Genomic DNA, 18,556 nt, shown 5'->3' with positions numbered 1-18,556 from the left:
CAGCCAGTCTCTCCGTATATACCTGGCCACCCCTGGGAATGGCCAAGGGAGGAGGCTTTCCAAAGGTTCCCAAACGAAAGGGGAGCTCACATTAAAGACCACCTACTCCCGAGATGACAACTAAGCTCTCTGGGACCCCCCCTCACCCTCTGAAGCCAGAGTATTTGTTGCCAAGCACTATCACTTCTTTCAGTATCCACCCCCTTCTCTCCACTTGTGGGCCACCACTCTATCCCAGAATCCCACAGCTTCTCACCCAAATCATTGCAGTAGCCTCCCTTCCTCCAGCTTCTCCCTTCTCCAGTCTGACCTTCACAAATAAGTGCCAGGCTTCTGTTTCTAAAGCAAGTGCCAACCCATTGCTGAAGAGGTTTCTGTGGCTCCCTATTGCCTCCATGACCAAATCCTCCTCCCCAGTTTGGTCTCCAGCACTTGGGTCTAGCTCCAAAGGCTCTCCTGACCAATCGTAGCCCAGTGGTCTCTTCCCTAAGCCCCAACTCATAAACTGGGCCCTGCCTCAGTGCTCCTGGTTTCTCCTCTCTTTGTGCCTTTTATTCAGAGTTCTCTTTTCTCCCCTTTGCCTCCTTGTTTTTCTGGTTCTTTTCAAAGCTTAGCTCAAGGGCCTCCCCTTACCTACTAGAGCCTGGTCCTGATTCCTCCCATTTTCCTGATTCTTCCCATTGCTGAAGCTCTCCCTGTGCCTGGCAGATGGCTTGGGACAGACCTTGGTGTTGCTCTGGCTGTGGCCCAGTGCTGCCCTCCCTCCAGAATGTCAGCCCTTCGAGGGCAGGGACCATCTTCTTTCCACGTCCACATCTCCGGGGCTCGGCTGGTACTGGCCCTAGTTGGCGCTTAATGAAGGTTCCCAGGGCCCTGTGGGGCTTCGTCAGTTTCTCCCCTTTGCCTCCTATCCACATCTCTGAGACGCTGATTGGGGTACACTTTTCCTTTCTCCTCCTACCTGGGTCAGGGCTTTCATTAGAGCATGAGCTCCTCAAGACCGGGCTCTGCCCATTCTCTGCCTTTATGGGCCACGTGCTGGGCCTGGGGTTGGCACATAGTAGGTGTTTACTCGTTAAGTGATTGCTGGGTTTGGCTCTTGGTCTCTGGGCATTGGAGCTTCTGGTCCTCAGAACCCCCACCCGGACCATTCCCTCGGTGCCATCCCCCTTCCTTTTGGCCATCTGGCTCCCCCGAAAAATGTCCTTCCCGGCCACCCCCTAAGCCTTGATTTTGGATGTTCCCGAAGCAAAGTGGGAAATCACACTAGCAACAAAAGGGAAACAGAATCAAAGCTGGCGGCTGTGGGGGAAGAGGCGAAGACACAGCAAGTCCTAAGAGAAGGGAGTAGCCCGGGGGGGGGGGGGGAAGGGGAGGAGAGGGGGCAGGAGGGAGGAGGAAGAGGAGGAGGAAAGGAGGCCTGTCCCTTTAAGGGGATTGGCTGTCAATCAGAAAGCCCTTTTCTTTGCTGGAGAAGAGGACAAAGATACTCAGAGTGCAAAAGTAAGCGGGGAGGAAGGAGCAGAGAGCAGCCCGGCTTCTTCCCGCTGAGCCAAGGCAGCCCCGAGTGCAGACAAGCAGCCGTCCCACCGCCCACCCGCCGAGTGCCGAGTCCCGGAGCCATGGGTGAGTTGGCCAAGGAACTTTGGCGCAGCCGGTGGCCCGGAGCTCGGGGTTTTTGAATTCTAGGACCGGAGCATGGGGTCTTCAGGGAATGGGGAGCAGAACTTTGGCTCTGAGAGATTAGTGGCTCCTTTCCCTGAGGGTGCCGGCTGCGTGCTTCTCCATCACTCCCCATTTCAGGACCCCACCCCTCTTCCCCAGGCACTTCGGCCAAGGAGGCCAGATTTGCCGGCCTCCCTCTGTCCATGTCCTTTCTTCTCCATCGCTTGAAAACCTTACCGGAGCCGGCCCATCCTTGTCCCCCTCCCTCCCCACAGAGCACGGCCCCTGCGGAGCCCGTGCGCAGCCGGCCAGGCATCCCGTCCCAGCTTGGCAGATGAAGGAGCCTCTCCGAGAAGCCCGTGGGGGCTGCCCTGTGGCTTGCTCCCTCCCAGGCGCCGGCGCATCTGGCAGCCAAGGTGTCCTCCGCCATAGAGCGACCTCTGCTCCTGTAGAAACGCAGGATGGGAACAAACCTTGATCAGGTGGCTCCGGTGTGGCAGGCCCTGGGCTAAGCACCCCTTCCCAAATCCAGTCTTCTCAGAGCCTCACAAGAGCCCGGGGAGTTACGAGCTTTCATTTCCTCCATGTTCCAGGTGAGGAGACTGAGGCAGGTGGCAGAAAAGTTGCCCGGGATCACACAGCTAATAAGTGTCTAAGACTGGATGTAAGCTCCTTCTTAACTTCATGCTGAGTGCTCCATCCATCAGATTCTTTCCGCTGCCCAGTCTCAGTTTTGGAGGCCTTGTTTGGGTTGTGGGGTGTAATAGAAAGCTGGCCGGCAGGGGAGTGGGGAGCCCCTGGTTCTGTCACTCACTATTTGGGTTTCGTGACCTCCTGTAAAGGAAGTTTGGATGGCCCCATTTCTAAGGTCCCTTCTTGCCTCTGATCTCAGCTTTGGCTTCCCCTGGCTGGAAAGTGAAGGGATTGATTTAGATGACCTAGAAGGGCCCTTTCAGCCCCAGTGGTGTGATGTGGTGGAAATCAGGCTGGAGTTGGGGAAGACCTGGATTCGAATCCCACTTCTGAGCTCCTGGACAAGGCCCTTAGTTTCCCTGAGCCTTAGTTTTCTCCTCTGTACGATGGGGCTAATCATGGCACCTTCCTCCCAAGGTTATTGTGAGCTTCAAAAGAGATTATGTGTTTCAAAGTGCTCTGCCAACCTTAAGATGCCACCCAGATGTGGCCTCTGTCCCTTATTGGTATTGAATTGGTAATTGCTATTCATAGTATTATACAAAAAGGGAAAGTTCTTTAAAAACTCCTCTCCTAGCACACGAGGGCTTGCATCTAAGCTTGTCTTCTGCCACCCTGAGGTCGATGAGCCCTTCCGGGATGGCGTCTCAGAGTACCCTGGGTGGCAACGTCAGAGACGTGCGCTCAACAGAGCAAGGTCAGTCTGGGGAGGCGTCTTCCAGAGACGGTTGGACGCTGGGCTGCAGTCCTTGGAGATACCCGGGACTTGCTGCGTGGGCCAGGGAAAAGGAGGGTCCAAGAAGTGGTGAGTGGCTCTGGCTAGATAGGAAGGGATGAAGGTGAGCAGGGGAGTTGAACAGGTCAAGACATAGTGGCTTTTTGCCAAGCAGGCACTGGCTCTGGATTTCAGTAGTGGCAAAGGCCCCAGATAGAGGGAGGGCGACCACGGGGAGAGGCACAGTGTCCTGGAACCCGGCTCAGGGGTGGGCCGTATTCATCAACTACCACCTGTGTGGACAGGTAGAATCTGAGAAGCCCCCTCCCGGTGGCCCTTGGGGCTGGGGCCCTAGCCAGCTCGTTACCGTGTCATGTCTGTCTGTCCCGGCCCCAAGAAAGCCACATCCTAATGATTGGCCTTTGGGGGGAGACTGATGAGCACCATGGGGCGGAAGAGAGCCAGAGAAGTGCCAGATTCTGTTTGTTGGTAACCAATCACTCCTTTTGGAGTGACAAAACTTTGGCTCCCGGAGTCCAGCCTTTAAGACTAAAGACTTGTCTGAGAACAGTGGCTGTTACCCTGGTAACCAGACATCTGCTTTGTTCCAAGGGCTGCTGTTTAGTGGAGGAAGTTTGAATTGGTTTGGTGTGTGTATGGTTGGGGGGGGGGGGAACGCCTCGGCTGGAGTGTCTGAAGGCTCAGGTCTCAGCCCAACACCCCAGCCCACCAGGGCACAAACAGCCCTATCAGCAGCCCTGAGTTTCCCCAAGTGATATCAGGGAACTGAGAACAGCAAAGGGACCAAATGTGTTCTTACGCCAATCTGTTCCTGACCCAGCAGACTATGTTCTCAGGAGCCCTTTTTGTCCCTTCTCTGTCCTCCTGCCCACCAAAGTTACGTGAGCACTGAGCTCTGGGATAGGCACCAGAAGGAGCAGTCAGGGGAGGACGGGAGGAGGGACTTCTCATCCTGGAAGGGAGGGATGGCATGGGAAGAGCCCTGGAATGAGAGGCAGAGGACCTGGGTCTAGTTCCCACCTTATGGAGTCTTGGGCAACAGGTTACTCCCTCTCTGGGCTTCAGGTTCCCCATCCAAATGAGAGCAGTTCCTTTCACTCCCTGCATCTGTGGCCTTGAGGCAGATGATAGAAAAAAGGAATAGACAGCCAGAAAGGTAGTGCTTCTAGACTTTTGGGGGGCAGGAGAGGGAGGGACTGGGAGCGGGGACTTGGACCCCGGACCCGAACCTTATTGGACTGGAGCGCGATCCAAGGATGGCGTGCATCTTCCCTCCCTATGGAGGAGAAAGGAGGCATTGGCCAGGGTCTCCTGGGTCGGCAGTGGGAGAGCATGTGAGTTGGAGCGCTCTTTCCCTGGACCGTGTTCTGCCTTCCGCCTTCCAACATGGTGCTCCAGGAATGGCAGAATGGTCCAGAGGCTGCTGCCCCAAAGGAGACGGGTTCCTCTCTCTAGTACCATCAGATGGCAGAACTTCCAGTGCTGTGGATGGTCACCTGGTGCACCTGTCTCATTTACAGATCAGAAGACCCCAGACAAAGGAAGGGACTTGGCTAAGCCCCCTCAGCTAGCTAGCTAATGGCAAGACTCATTCCCCAACCTCATGCTCTTGCTAGACTTTCTCCTCAGACCCGATCCCCACCCAGCAAATGGCCTTTGGAGGTCTCAGCTCTTGGTCCCTGGAGCCCGAGTGAGGTGCAAAGGCAGCAGAGGAGGAAGGAGCGAAGACGTGGAATGGGGAAGGAAGCCCGCTCACAGATAAGGCTTTGTCCTACTGGGCTCATCTTGGCAGCAAGGCTCATTGTTTCTCTCTGCCTCTTCCTGCTGTTTGCTGTGTCATGCCTAGAACCCACCCCCCCATCCATCCCCGATACCGTCACTGGTGCTCTAGCATCTTGGACCCATCAGTTAACGTGAGCCCCTGTCAGCGAGGGCTCTGTGGACAGGGACAGGGCTGAGAGGTTGGCCTCGGGTAGAGGGAGCAGGCTGGCTTCCACGTTGGAAACTTAAAGATGAGAGAGCTTCTCTCTTAATGGATCCCACCGTGCTGTTTAGGGTACCTCTGTCCCCCCTTTTGTCAGACTAAAGGGATAGGCTAGCAATTACGTAGGGCTCCTTTTTGCTGCCCTCGCCTTTCCATCCTCTGATGTTTTCTTAAATCGTCATTCACTGAGGGGAACAAAGTTAGCTTCCAGTAAAGGTGATGGCTTGGTGTGGCACCTGGTCCTTGCAGGTTGGCGTGGGTCTGGGGGCTGCTTCCCAAGCCCCTGGCAACTCCAGCTAGTAATGAAGCTATGAGCAGCAGCCCTCCCCCCTCCCTCCCACCCCCGTGCAGGACAGCGAGGAGAAAATTGTTCAGGTCCAGTACTGGCTTACTCTGAATTACTTAGAGGGCTCCCCAGGAACGATCTCCAGCTGGCACTGAGCTGCCCAGTCTTTTTGACTGTCTTCCACTGTCCTTTGATGTCTTCACAGGTTTTAGTCTAGCTGGAGAGAGAGGATCACAAGAATACAGAATCTTAGGGCTGGAAGATCCTCAGGGATCCCCAAGTCCAACCCCCTCATTTTCCAGATGAGGAAACTTCTCTCGGGTCAGACTAGGTAGTGGGTGCAGAGTTAAGCTCAGAATCCGGTGGCTCTGACTCCAAGCCTAACACTATTTCCACTGTACCACAATGCCTTCCCAAGACTATCAGCTCCTTGAGGGCGGGAGCCAAGACACCTCATTGATTTCCTTCACGGCTTCTTGTCAGAACCTTTTCAAATATTGTTGTTTCGCGAGTCACACATTTTAATCTGGCTCTAAAATTGGCAAAGGATTTTTCTCAAATGCCATTGGGATGTGGGTAATGCGATTATCACTGTCCCCGTCTTCAAGTCAGGACATTTTGCACCCCAAGCTGTTCCCATGTACTAGAAAGTGTGGGAGATGGGGAATCGGGAAAGACTTAGATGGAAATTCCATCTCTGGAACTACTTAGCTGAATGACCTTTTTGAAGTCATTTTACTCTTGTGAGCTGGTATCCTCATCTGTAAAATGGGCATGATAATACATGAAGTACATCAGTAGCCAAAGTTTTTCTCATGTAACTCTGAGATGTCTGGGGATATGACATCTTCTAATATTTCTCCTGAAAGCTCTGAAGGCCAACGTGTTCTTGACTATAAAAGAGTCTAAAACGGAGGACATGTGCCTCTCGTAGACACGAGCAGACCGTTTGAGCTTCCGCCCTGTAAATATTGACCCGTGCCTATTGGATCTCATCTAAGAAGCGTACACAAGGATAGCCCATGGCCACCTGAGCTGTAAGGAGACTGAGGATCACAATCTGTATTCCAGCACCCATATTCCTAGCATTTCCCATTTGGGCTCTGGGGTTTGGAGACATAACTAGGGCAGGGCTTTCGGGCTGTTTGCGTGCTCTAAGTTCTGAGCCCCAGTGAGGAGCTGTCGTAAGTGCTGGTAGAGTAATTGAGCCTCCCGTCTCTACCTGGGATTGGTTTTAATCATTTTTTTGCCTTAATCATTAAAAAAAAAAGTCATACATGAATTCTACGGTCGCTTCCAAGGGTGCTTTGGGGCCTCTTGCCCTGGGAATCCAAGTTTCCAATTGTGGCCTTGCACACCTGCTAGTCGTGCACTCTGAGGAAGCTGGCTCTCGGAGCAAATAGCTTGTCACAAGAGCTGCTGTTCGTTTGTCAGCGGCTCCTGATGCTGTCCCTGGTCCTAGTCCTGATCCCAGTGCTAATGACCAGAGCGGGTCTCTCCTTGGTTGGGTTTCCATGTTTTCCAATAGCTGTTTCTCACTAACAAGCAATAGATTCATCCTGGGCTGTTTGTTTTAGCCTTGATGTTAGATTTTTTGCCTCAACTTCTGCTTTTTCTCTTCCTTCGTTTTGAGCTACAAACGAGGCACGAGACAGTCATGCTAAGGTGTTTGAGGTCTAGGGAAATGCAGGATTAAGGGGGAACCAGAGAAGCAGTTGGCAAATCAAGTAGCCTCCTGCCCCACTCCCGGTTTTCCTTTTGCTGGAGCTAGGAGCATCCCAAAAGAAGGTTTTCCAGCTATCTGGAGGAGCATACAGATGCAGAGCAAATGTGCTAGGTTTGGGGTGCTAGGTTTGGGATGGGGTGCAGAGCTTTGTTCGCACTGGCTCTCACCGTATGGGCCTGCCCTATTTGGGGCAGCATAGACAAAGCTGGCGGTCACCATGGATGGCACCCTTAACCCACTACTTCCCACAGAGTCCTTCCATCGTTGCTCATCCCTCCCCCGTCCTCAACCCCTAGCAGCAGAATCCCAAATTGGAGAGAGGTAGTCCTGGTACAATAAAACTCCTTTGTCCTGGAAATTGTAGAGTGCTCTATCTAAAGCCTGACATTGGCCAGAAGGAGAAGGGAGCGGTGGGGTGACTGACCCCCTCCTAGAATTGAAGGGCTCTTCTTTAGAAGAAGAGATTAGGATGAGAGAGAACAGGGAAGAAGAGACAAAGTTGCAGACACAGAAGGAAAATGAGTACCTCAAGGATTCCCTTTCTCTTAAGTTGGAACACAAAGGGGTGAGGATTACTTAGAAATAAGGAGCGTACCTTTACTCGCTCCCAAAGGCAGAAGAGTCATTGTACTAAGAGGCACCATCTCTCTGTCACTCTCCCACAGTGTATGGGCAAATAAGGGCCCGGGCTGGTCAAAGCTCTCGTTTGGAGAGTTCTCACTGACTAAACTTGCTCTCCATTCTCAGTAGCTGTTGACTGACGCAGTCCAGACCCAGTAGTAGTTAATTTTGTATCTCACATCTCAAAAGAGACATTAACGACCTAGATTGTGTCCAAAGGAGGTGAGCGGGGAAGACATACAGGTTGTGGAAGAATTTATTGAACAGTTAAATGAACCGGGAATGTTTTGTCTGAAAAGGGGGAGACTCAGGGGCTGGGGTGGCCATGACAGCTCTCATAGGGAAGTGGGATAAGAATTATGGTTTTTTAAAAAGTGTTTTTATTTTATTTTTACATTGCTACAGAAAAGGCATCCCTTAGCCCCTCACTACCACCCCCCCCATAAGAAGTATACAGTTGAGCAAAGCAGACACACAGAAAATTAATTACCTATTAATTGTCTATCGGCTCCACAGGACTGGCACATCTCATTCAGATCGGTATTGGATCTGAGTTCCAAGACCCTGCCGTGTTCTTCCTCTTCCATCCTTGTGGACATTATAGACACTGCTCTTGGTTCTGCTTGTTGTGTAGCAGTTCAGATAGAATTCTGATCAGGTAGCTTTGTCCTGGAGAGCATAACTGGGAGTGATGGTAAAAGTGACAGGAAGGTGGGTAAGCTTAATAGAAATCCCAAATTTCCAACCTTAAGTACAATGGGCTGCTTCAAGAGGTATTGTGTTCTGAACGTCTTTAAGCAGAGGCTGGATCAACTAGTCCGAGATGGGGTAGACAGAGAGGATTCCTGCTCTGGGCAGCTAGCATCACTGTAGGTAATCCGAAGTAAATGGGCTGGGTGCAAGCGTCACTGCTCAGAGGCTGAATCCTCCGATGAAATCCTACTACTACCACCATCACCACCACTAATGATGATGGTAATGGTGATAATAACCTCACGTGTGTTTAGCCTTTTCAGCTCTATGAAGGAAGTTACACATGTAATCTCATTCGATCTTCACAAGCCTGACGCACTCACCGCAGTCAAGGAGAAGAGAGCGAGGAACCTGATTTTGTTGCTAGTATGAGTAATGGTTTCAGTTTGAGTTGGGTTTTGCAGCCTAGTCTTTGGTATTCATATCTAACTTTTAAAAATGTAATCTAATTCTTATTTTCAGTTGTAGATGTTTCCCCTTCCTGATGATTCCCTGCTTGCTCTGTGAGGGGGGACAATCCCACCAGCCTTCAGATTTGCACTGAAGTTTCCTACTAGAATGTGCCTGGGCACAAACTTGCTTTAAGAAAACCCCTCACAAACATTTCAAGTTGATCGAATAGATGAGTTTTCTTTGCTTTATAAAAGGAGGAGCTTGGTTTGAACTTTGCTCTTCTTGACTCCAGTGCTTTACAAAAGTCACCTTCTTTCCTTCTGCCTTTTAGGGTCCCATCAAGAGGAAGCCCATCTTAGGTCCCGACCCAGGACCCTTGTGGGTCAGAGACTTTCCCAGCCATTTGGTTCCCCATCTGATCTCTTCTTGGCCTCTTCTTTTCGGCAGCTCTCTTGCCGTCCAGCAAGGGCAGTGGCAGGGAGCAAGCTCTTTCCTGTATTGAGTCATGTAAACATGCTAGCTCTGGTTGGGACTTGGTTTGGAACCTTAGACTCATCAGGGACTGATGGTCTTTTCAAGACACCTGCTTCCCTTCGTTTGGGAGATTTACTTTGACACAGATAAGCATTTTATGCTTTCTTGCCTTCTTTATAAAGTCTCTTTATAGCTGCCTGGACAGGACCACAATGTAGTCTGTTGGCTGCTGAGATTGGCCAAGCCAGGATACAAGGAACAAAGCAGCCATGCAAAATTTAGAGAAATCATTGGGCCTGAAGAGAGCGATATCCTGTTCATGTTGGCCAGTGCCGTCTCTTTCCCCGGTAGTCATCTCCACTTCCTTGAACTTCCCTGGTTTCCCTAAGCTAAGAGAGCAGACATTATCCTGAGTGAAGCCATTCTGGGTTCCATGCCAACTAGGCTTGATGGTGAGGAGGGATGGATGAGAAAGAGTGCTGGGTGTGAAAAAAGATGGTTCTTGAATCAAACTCTGTCCTCTCTCCCTGTGGAAGCTTCAGAAAATCAGGGACTGCTTGCTTTTGGGTTCCATGTGCCTAGCACAGTGTCTGACACACAGTAGGAAGTTAATGGAATGGGAGTTAATGAATCCCTTCTCTGAAACCTCACTAACTTTCATCCGTTCTTTACCTCTCTGTGCCACAGCGAGAACAAGTGTCCAGGAACCCATGGTACTTTTTATCTCCCAGCCTTCCAGTCTCTGCTTACATAACAATTCCTCCATTGAGCCCAGAGGGACTGAGCCTCTCACTCAGAGCTCCCGGAGTCTTTGTACCACTCATGCAGCACCTTATATTGTTGGGGACCTACTTGAAGTCGCCAATTAGACTAGAAGCGTTATGAGGACAGGATATACCTGGAGTAGAAAAAGAAACCAAGGGAACCCAAAGGAGAGGCTGAGCAGACTGAACCTCCCCCAGCTTCATCTTGATTTCTTGTGGTCCTTTCTGTGCATAGTTTCCTTTTTTAGTATTCGATTGATGTTTTTTGGGGGGGACTTGGGGAAAAGTTGTCACTTCTCTTGTCTTATTCTGGGTCTGCAGTTCAATGGGAGTTTTGTTTCTTCATCTTCTGGAGTCATTGGGCAACCAGTTGAGCTAAGCTGGGATGTCCTCTTTTGTGCTTTCTTTGATATAGTTGAAGTTCTGCATATTGTTTCGTGGGTTCGATTTACTTTGTTTTGGTTTAGCACGTACGGGTCTTCCCAAGCTCCTCCAAATTCTTCATCTGCTCCGTTAGTTCAGCTGGTATTCAAGCAGAAGGGGCAACCTTATTTTCCAGCCTGAGATAAACCAGGATATGGGTCTCTTGTGATTTCAGAGCATTGACCGAGTCTGGGATTTCCAGGATCTAGCCTGGGGACTCGGCTGCTCAGTAGTTTATGATGAAGAGGATGGGGTGGTTTGGCAGCGTGATCACGGTTGCCCTAAACCCTTCCCTTTTTCTCCTCTCTCTCTCCTAGGCTTGTTAGAGTGCTGTGCGAGATGTATGGTCGGGGCACCCTTTGCTTCCCTGGTGGCCACGGGGCTGTGTTTCTTTGGGGTGGCACTGTTCTGTGGCTGTGGACACGAAGCACTGACTGGCACAGAGAAGTTGATTGAGACCTACTTTTCCAAAAACTACCAAGACTATGAGTATCTCATGAATGTGTAAGTACTTTCCCTTGGTCCTTCCTTCAGATCTGCTCTGTACCCCTCTTCCCCAGCCCAACTGTGGCTGGAATTGGCTGTTATATTTAGCCCCTGCTGGACCATCAGGATTGACAAGACAAGATCCCTTGAGCCTTCTTTCTAGGAGCTTCCACCTCCTACCTTCGGTTTACTCCCATATTTTCTGTCTAACTTCTGCTAGCTGTGGGCAGTGCTGATTGAGTTGACCCTTTCATCAGGGTAGGTTATGGTGGGCTCCGAGGAGGCACATTGGCTGTTGCCCTTGATGTCCCATTCAGCACCTGGCTGTGCTCAGGCCCAGGACTAAGGAGCTTGGGTCTTTTCTAGGTGATGTTATAGCGAGTTAGCTACCTACCTGCTCCTTCTGTCCCCTTTCTTCATACCTGGCTCACTTCCTGTGTCATCTCCTTTTGGGGCAGCACCCCTAAAGGGTTAAGACAAGGAGAGTAGCACCCGGACACTTGGAAACACAGGCTAAGTGAGCTGCAGCTGGGGGGTGCCACTGCCTCTCTGGCTATATTGTCTTTCTTCCCCCTTTCTGCTGGGGATGGGGAGCAAATGTGGATCCTTCCAAAGAGCATCTCTTCACATCACCAAGGACCTGGCTTTGCACTGGAGAAGCCGGACCCTGCCTAATGAGGCTTTCCCCCCCCCCCCCCCATGGCTTCCCTGTCTGTTGTTCCAGGATCCACGCCTTCCAGTATGTCATTTACGGCACCGCCTCTTTCTTCTTCCTTTACGGGGCCCTCCTGTTGGCTGAGGGCTTTTACACCACTGGTGCTGTGCGACAGATTTTTGGCGACTACAAGACCACCATCTGCGGCAAGGGCCTGAGCGCTACGGTAACAGGGGGCCCGAAGGGGAGGGGTTCCAGAGGCCAACATCAAGCTCACTCTTTGGACAGGGTGTGTCATTGTTTGGGAAAATGGCTAGGACATCCCGACAAGGTGATCATCATCAGGGTTTTCTGGGAATAACAAGGGGTGGGGGACAATCGGGGGTGAGTCTGTGGCCGCATTCCAGCCTGACAGCGGGCCCTCTGCAGGGACCCGGTTGTCAAGGACTGGGAGGGCGGCCACTCTGAGCAAGAGGGTCCGGAAGAACGCGGTGCCGGGCTTTTTCAGCCCCCTCTTCCCACGAGTCCCTGGCAAAATCAGTTTCTAAAAGGACGAGGTGGTCTTGGGAAGCTATTGCTCAAGCAAGATGTTTCTGAGTCTTCTGCTGGCATGCTCTTTTTCCTCCTAGGCTAAGAAGCCATTTTCTTGGAGAGGCTCAATGAAGCATGGGCCCAAGAATGGCTCAGTTTTACACCTGTTATTGTGCTGACGTGCCCACAAATTTAACTGAAGAAAGAATCGTGGTGATGAAATGATTAGCGGGAATGTCAGAAGCTGGACAGTTCTGGCCTCCCGGCCTGTTTCTCAGGCACTCAGAGGGGTTGGACTAGATCAGATTGCTCAGTACTGAGAGTCTGTAATGTTCTCCTGCTAAGGCCAGGTTTGGAACCCATGTTCTCCATGGCCGGGGGGGGGTCCTCACATTCTCCATCAATGCTCTAAGGAGCTGTTATGCCCCAGCCGCCAGCTCTTGGCTCAGAAAAGTTGTCTGTAAACTCCAGCTTCAATCTGCAATTGGCTTTGGGTTCTGTTTGGGGACCAGGAGGGTTCCTGACTGGGAATGATTTCCAGGTGGGAGAGAGATGGGGCACGGCTTTCTTTCGGGTCCCGCTTTGGGGTTTTTGCACCTTCTCTACCCAGGAACTAACCTGCAAACCTCTCTAACCCAGGGTCCCCAGGGAGATAACCATCACCTTGTTTCATTTCAATTGGTGGAGGTCTCTGGTGTCTGACACCCACCACTCAGGGATCTCCTGGCTTGCGAGCCTGCTCGTGAGTGCCTCTGCTCAGTAACCTCCCTTTCTCCGTCATTTGGGTTGTTTTTCTAGTTTGTGGGCATCACCTATGCCCTGACAATTGTCTGGCTGCTGGTGTTTGCCTGCTCTGCCGTGCCCGTCTACATATACTTCAACACCTGGACAACCTGCCAATCCATTGCCTTCCCCAGCAAGACCTCAGCCAGCATAGGCAGTCTCTGTGCTGATGCCAGGATGTATGGCAAGTAGAACCTGGTAGACCGCAGCCTGGCGGTCTAGATGAAACCCCAGGGTGGCTGGGTGGGCTAGTCCCCGAGAGAGAGGAGAATTCTGGGCCATCTGACTCTAAAACAGTTTACCACAAAACCAGAGAAAGCACAATTGAACCGTATGTCTAAGATACTAAAGTGAGATAGTTCCCCACCCCTTAGGAAGCTTATGTGGCAAGCACATGATGAGGAGAGATAGGGGTCACCTGAGTTTAAGGCTGATTAAAACAGCCCCAGAAGGCACATTTACTCCAGCAACTTTGTCCTCTTTTTGTCATCCTTACCAAGTAAATTGAAGCCTAAGTAATTTTCCCTCTAGGGTAGGGCTTTCTTGGACATAATGGGACTTTTCTAGCCCACTCTTACTGCTGAAGACTATCTCCACAGCAAAGGAGGTCCCTAAGCCCTAGAGACTTCCACGGGAGCATGTATCCATGGCTGGGGCAGGGCAGGGCAGCCACCAGTGTCTGTAGGAGACTTGCTCTGGGTCCCGTAGCTCCATCAAACAGACCATGACCCATGTTTGCCTCCCTCAGGTGTCCTCCCCTGGAATGCTTTCCCCGGAAAGGTGTGCGGCTCCAACCTTTTGTCCATCTGTAAAACTGCAGAGGTGAGTGGCCGTGGAGGTTACTGGCATCGAGGGCTCCCGCCTGTGGCCGTCGGCACGGGGCGTTCTCAGCAACGGCATCATGGGCTCATCTGAGTTGCTCCAGGCTTGGGCTAAGTTGATTTCCCTTCCCTCTCCCTACCAATCCCCTTGCACCGGTGCAATCACTGTCCTTGAGGGAGGCTGGGGCCCGGTGGCCAAAATGGCACAAGGGAAAAGACGGGAAGCACTTTGGGGAGAGAAGGAACTCGCTGCTGTTGTGCTCTGCAGCTTTGTTCACAGGTTTTGCAAAACCAAACCCGAGTTTTCTTTAAGGAATTTTGTTTTATTTTAAGAAAAAATTCAGAATTTCTTCTTAATCTCTGCTATACTCAGAGGAAGGAGAAAAAGGGGTAATCCCCAGGGAGGACGGCAGCGGGCTCATACGCACTGTAGAGTGGCCTAAGAGCTGCTAGGTTGGGAGCACAAAAGGATTTGGGGACAATGTTGGGCACCCTAGGATACTCTGCAGGGGAAAGCAAAGAAGGCTCAGTGCACGTCCTCAAAAAGGTCCCCATGTAGTTGGGGATACAGAATGCACATGAGAGCCAACACCAGACCATCCTTATGCTGCTTTCCTGGCGTTCAATGCTGGCTGTTTTCTTGCAGTTCCAAATGACCTTCCACCTGTTTATTGCGGCCTTCATCGGGGCTGCAGCCACCCTGGTTTCCCTGGTGAGTTAAGCCTTTGTGTTATCTTGGCAAATGTCTTAGAGTAGCTTGGGTAAGGACCTGCCGGAAGGCAGGAAGAGAGTGCTGAGGGCCCTAGTAAGACGCTGCTAGAACACAATGAGAGCTGTGTGCTATCAAGTCAGGAAAAGCAGATGGGAATGAGAAAGAGAATGTGGAGGAAGGTGGGGAGGTCTGGGGGAGCTCACAGGTTCACAGTTTAGAGGAAGGGGGTCTATATCAGCCAGGGAATGTGTGGGCCCTGGCCGGCGGGGGCTACCAAGCCCTAGCTACAGTATTAGGATTAGGCTTGTGCCACAGGGCTAGGAAAGAGGTCGAGCCATTTCATGAGGCCCTTGGAGCACTCCCAACTTGCTCATGGTAACACAGCAGAGGGCTGAGCCTCTTAGAAGAGGCAGGTCTGAGTGTAGTGCTCTTTTCTCTATGCTTTGAACACATGGGACTGGGCCATTTAAAGGCAGCAACTCAGAAAAGAATCCCAGCCAAGTCTGCAGAAGAAGGACTAAGCCACATTGTTTTGGGTAAAGGAGAGAGTTTTCCCAATGATTCATAGTCTCTTTCTCTCTCTCTCTCTCTCTCTCTCTCTCTCTCTCTCTCTCTCTCTCTCAGCTCACTTTCATGATCGCTGCCAACGTACAACTTTGCTGTCCTGAAACTCATGGGCCGAGGCACCAAGTTCTAATGTCCAGGCCTGCACTTCCCCATAGTCCCCTTTCTTTCTCTAACAGCCGGGCTCTAACCACACAGCCAGGCAATGCGGCATCTCCCATCTTAACTCTCTGCCTTCAAGCGCTGACTGCCCTCCTCATAATCAACAAGTATAACAAGAAAGGAGAGACTCGATGCTGGAGGCCATTTTCTGTCCTCTCCAGTCTGTACCTCTTTTAAGCATTGGGCTTTCCAACTCTTCCTGCTAGAAATGGGAAATGGCAAAGAAAGGGACTTCCTGTCACAAAGAAGTGTTCAACTTTGAAGCATCTCCCAAGGACCAGATGGTGCCTTCGAATCACCAAGGCCCTTCCATTGATGGAGAGAGAGAGAGAGAGAGCACTTTCTCATCACCCTATATAGGGGCTAGTTATCTCCTCATTCAAGATAATGGAGCACTCTCTCCTCTTCTTACTACCATTTGAGAAGGGAGGATTGCCCCCTGTAAACATGAAAATCTGCTCAAATCTGCATAGCGTAGCTGGGAGAAGAGGGTCAGAGCAAGGACCTTTCAGCTATGAAAGGAGAGCATTGACCCTAGTATGATAGAATATTGAAGCCTTAACTCATCCCACCCCACCTACGGCATCCGTGTAGACGAGGGGCCCCTCAGCCCTGCACACTGCTAGGGAACCAGCGACTTTAAGCTCTTAGCCTCTTATCACTAAATAACCGTGATAATAGAATAGCTCCCAAGACAACCCTGTAGTTTCCAAGGAGTAAGAGAGGAACGCCAGTTTGCGTGAGAGAGAGCAACGGACTGATGGTATAACCTAAGATGTCCCTTTTATAGACCCAGGCTGACTCTTTGGATTCCGTGCCTCTGCATGCCTCCCCACCCCTTCGCCCATTAACCAGTCGTGTGCAACACCCTCTACTCGGTCATACCTTCACAATGGTGCTCTTTCCCTAGGATGGTGTGTGTCTAGTAACCCATCAATGGCTTGAGGATCTTGATTTGTTTCCGACCAGAGGAAATGTCACATTTCCCATTTTTTTTCCTCATTCTTTACAATTCTGACCTTATATCTGAAAGAGCTGCAGAATAATTGACAATTAAGGGGGGTTTTCTTTGGTGGGAAAAGGGACGGAAACCATCCCGAGTACTATTAAAATATGGCCATCTCTGTGCAAAAGGGAAGGCTACAGGCAGGGCTTTTGGGTAGGAGCATGGCTAAGCTGCCCTTCCGCAGTGTGTAAAGGCAACCTCCATTTGCAGAACGGACTTGCTCATTCTTTCTAGCCAGGGAGGGAAGATGTGATTTAGTACTGTCTTAAGGTGTTTGAGAGAGGGAGGAAGAAGGAAGTGGGGAAGAGAAAAAGATGGCTTAACAGAAGGGTGGACACTCCCTCATGAAAGTCACATGAAGTACCTTTCTAAAGGCAAAAGGGCCAGAGAAGAAGGCAGCTAGAAGCTGGGCGGCCAGCTTGGGCATATTGGGCCCTTCTCCCTTTCTTGGTCTACTTGGATTTGGGGTTTTTGATGCAGGACTGTAGCTCTCAGTGTGAGATTTCTTCCTTCCTTTTTTTTTTTTTTTTTTTTTTGTTCCAAAGTAGCTTCGGCAGCATTTATGGGTATATGAGATCTCTTCAAAAGGACAAAATATTTCTTCAAACCAGATTAGATAAGCTGTGTGGGGGAGGGGAGGGAAAAGATTTAGTAAGAAACCAATCAAGATAAGGAAAGTAAAAGTAGTCTAGGCCTTGAGTTTTCTTTTGATTTAACTTAATAACCAACTTTTCCTCAACTTCCCTCATCTGTATACACCCCCACACACATTTATATACCCCCACACAGTATTTAATCAACTGAAAGTATCTTCTTCATTGCTGATTTAAAATTTCAACTTTAACATATATAAAGGATAAAATGTTTAGAGCCTTCTTACAAGGTGAATTTTATAAAATTAAAGAAAATAAATTAAAATTATTCTCAATCAAATGAAGCTGAATGAATAGTTTTGTTCGATGTCCTCATCCATACTGTAGCCGATGAACGACCCTATTGTCACTTGGGATGGCTGTGGCGAGCAGGGGGATGGAGCGCATGGTTTCACAATGAGAATTCTGGCTGGGCGGCAACAAACCGGACCGAGTGTCCTTAGCTTACACGGAACTGTTGACTGAGCTTGCCTCACAGATCTAGTTAAGGCAAAGACTCTCTGACACCGGTCTTCCTCCTCTGATCTCGCCCCCAACTGAGGATGGCCTTTTCCCATTTTTGGTAGACTCTGTCCAAAGCTCCTGCCCTCACTATCACCTTACTTTTCAAGCACCTTTGCCTAAGGCCTCAATGGCCCAATTGGGCAAGAAGGTGATAGGCGAGGAATGGATCAACCAATGAAACAAGGGAAATTGGGGTGAGGCAGGACAGACTCCAGTTGAGGAGCCTCCTTTTGAAGTGGTTTGCATCGAACCTGCAGCTGAAAATCTTATGGGCCAAGTTGTTCGGGCCACTTCAAGACAGTTGTGAGAAGAACTGATTTTAGGTACTTGGCCCTGTCTGTGAGAGCCTTGATTTGGGGTGCTAGTCCTGGAAGAGGCTTTTCTCCTCAGTTCTCAAGGAAGTCATGTTCTTCATCCCCCTGCACTTGGCGGTGTCCTCTGAGACTGACCTAGGGCTGGAGTTTCCAAGCTCTTAGAAACTCTTCATAGAGAGAGCCCTTTGTTCTCTCTTCTCCCACATATCACAACCCTCCCTTCTCTGTACTGAAAGAGCTTCCTTTGTGCTTTGCTCAGCCAAAGAGCAAAGATGCATCAGTGTAAACCAGAAACATTTGCTGCAGTAGTGTAAACCAGAAACATTTGCTTACAGTCCTTGGGGTCAGGACACGGCGGTCACAGTCTTGCAGGGGGAGTGTGTGGAAGCCTCAGCTTCATCCAGCACACACTGAGCTCTCTGAGCAGGCCCCAGTCAAGACAGAACCTGATGGACTGGGAGCAGTAGGCGGATGAATTATGAGGGTGCACAGAGGGGGTTAGGTTTGAGGGTGGGGGTGGGGGTGGCGTCCCACACCGAGGCCATGGGAAAACAAAACTGGATTTTTTAGCCCTGACAACTTGTGACTCACTTCCCTGTCTTTCTGCCTTACATGTGACAGCATTCAGGCACACAAACACATATTAATACATATGCTTGAGCCCACGGAATGCACGCACGTGGTCCAGGATTCAGAGAAGAAAAAGCTGCTCCATTGGGCTGCCTTCTCTCCGTTCCAAATAATTTTCAGAATTCGAGGAGAAAATAAGAGGCGGGAACGCCCACCCTCATCTACCCCTGCCCTGCTTTCCCCCCTTCTGGATTTTACTTCTGTCAAGTGTCACAGA

The 18,556-nt window shown here is 50.6% G+C and overlaps 1 protein-coding gene across 1 annotated transcript in view; it reads left to right on the top strand.

Moving 5' to 3' along the window:
• Positions 1-17,171, top strand: part of PLP1 (proteolipid protein 1) — a 30,145-nt gene extending 12,974 nt beyond the window's left edge. The window contains 7 exon segments of the mRNA XM_074278259.1: positions 10,836-11,022; positions 11,729-11,885; positions 12,989-13,157; positions 13,722-13,795; positions 14,441-14,506; positions 15,131-15,151; positions 15,153-17,171. Of these exon segments, the coding sequence (XP_074134360.1) occupies positions 10,836-11,022; positions 11,729-11,885; positions 12,989-13,157; positions 13,722-13,795; positions 14,441-14,506; positions 15,131-15,151; positions 15,153-15,203 (725 nt within the window). The 3' untranslated portion in view covers positions 15,204-17,171.
• Positions 17,172-18,556: the final 1,385 nt, after the last annotated feature.

Source organism: Sminthopsis crassicaudata, chromosome X (assembly GCF_048593235.1).
Source record: "Sminthopsis crassicaudata isolate SCR6 chromosome X, ASM4859323v1, whole genome shotgun sequence".
Taxonomy (NCBI): domain Eukaryota; kingdom Metazoa; phylum Chordata; class Mammalia; order Dasyuromorphia; family Dasyuridae; genus Sminthopsis; species Sminthopsis crassicaudata.
This window is presented reverse-complemented; position numbering and strand designations above follow the sequence as displayed.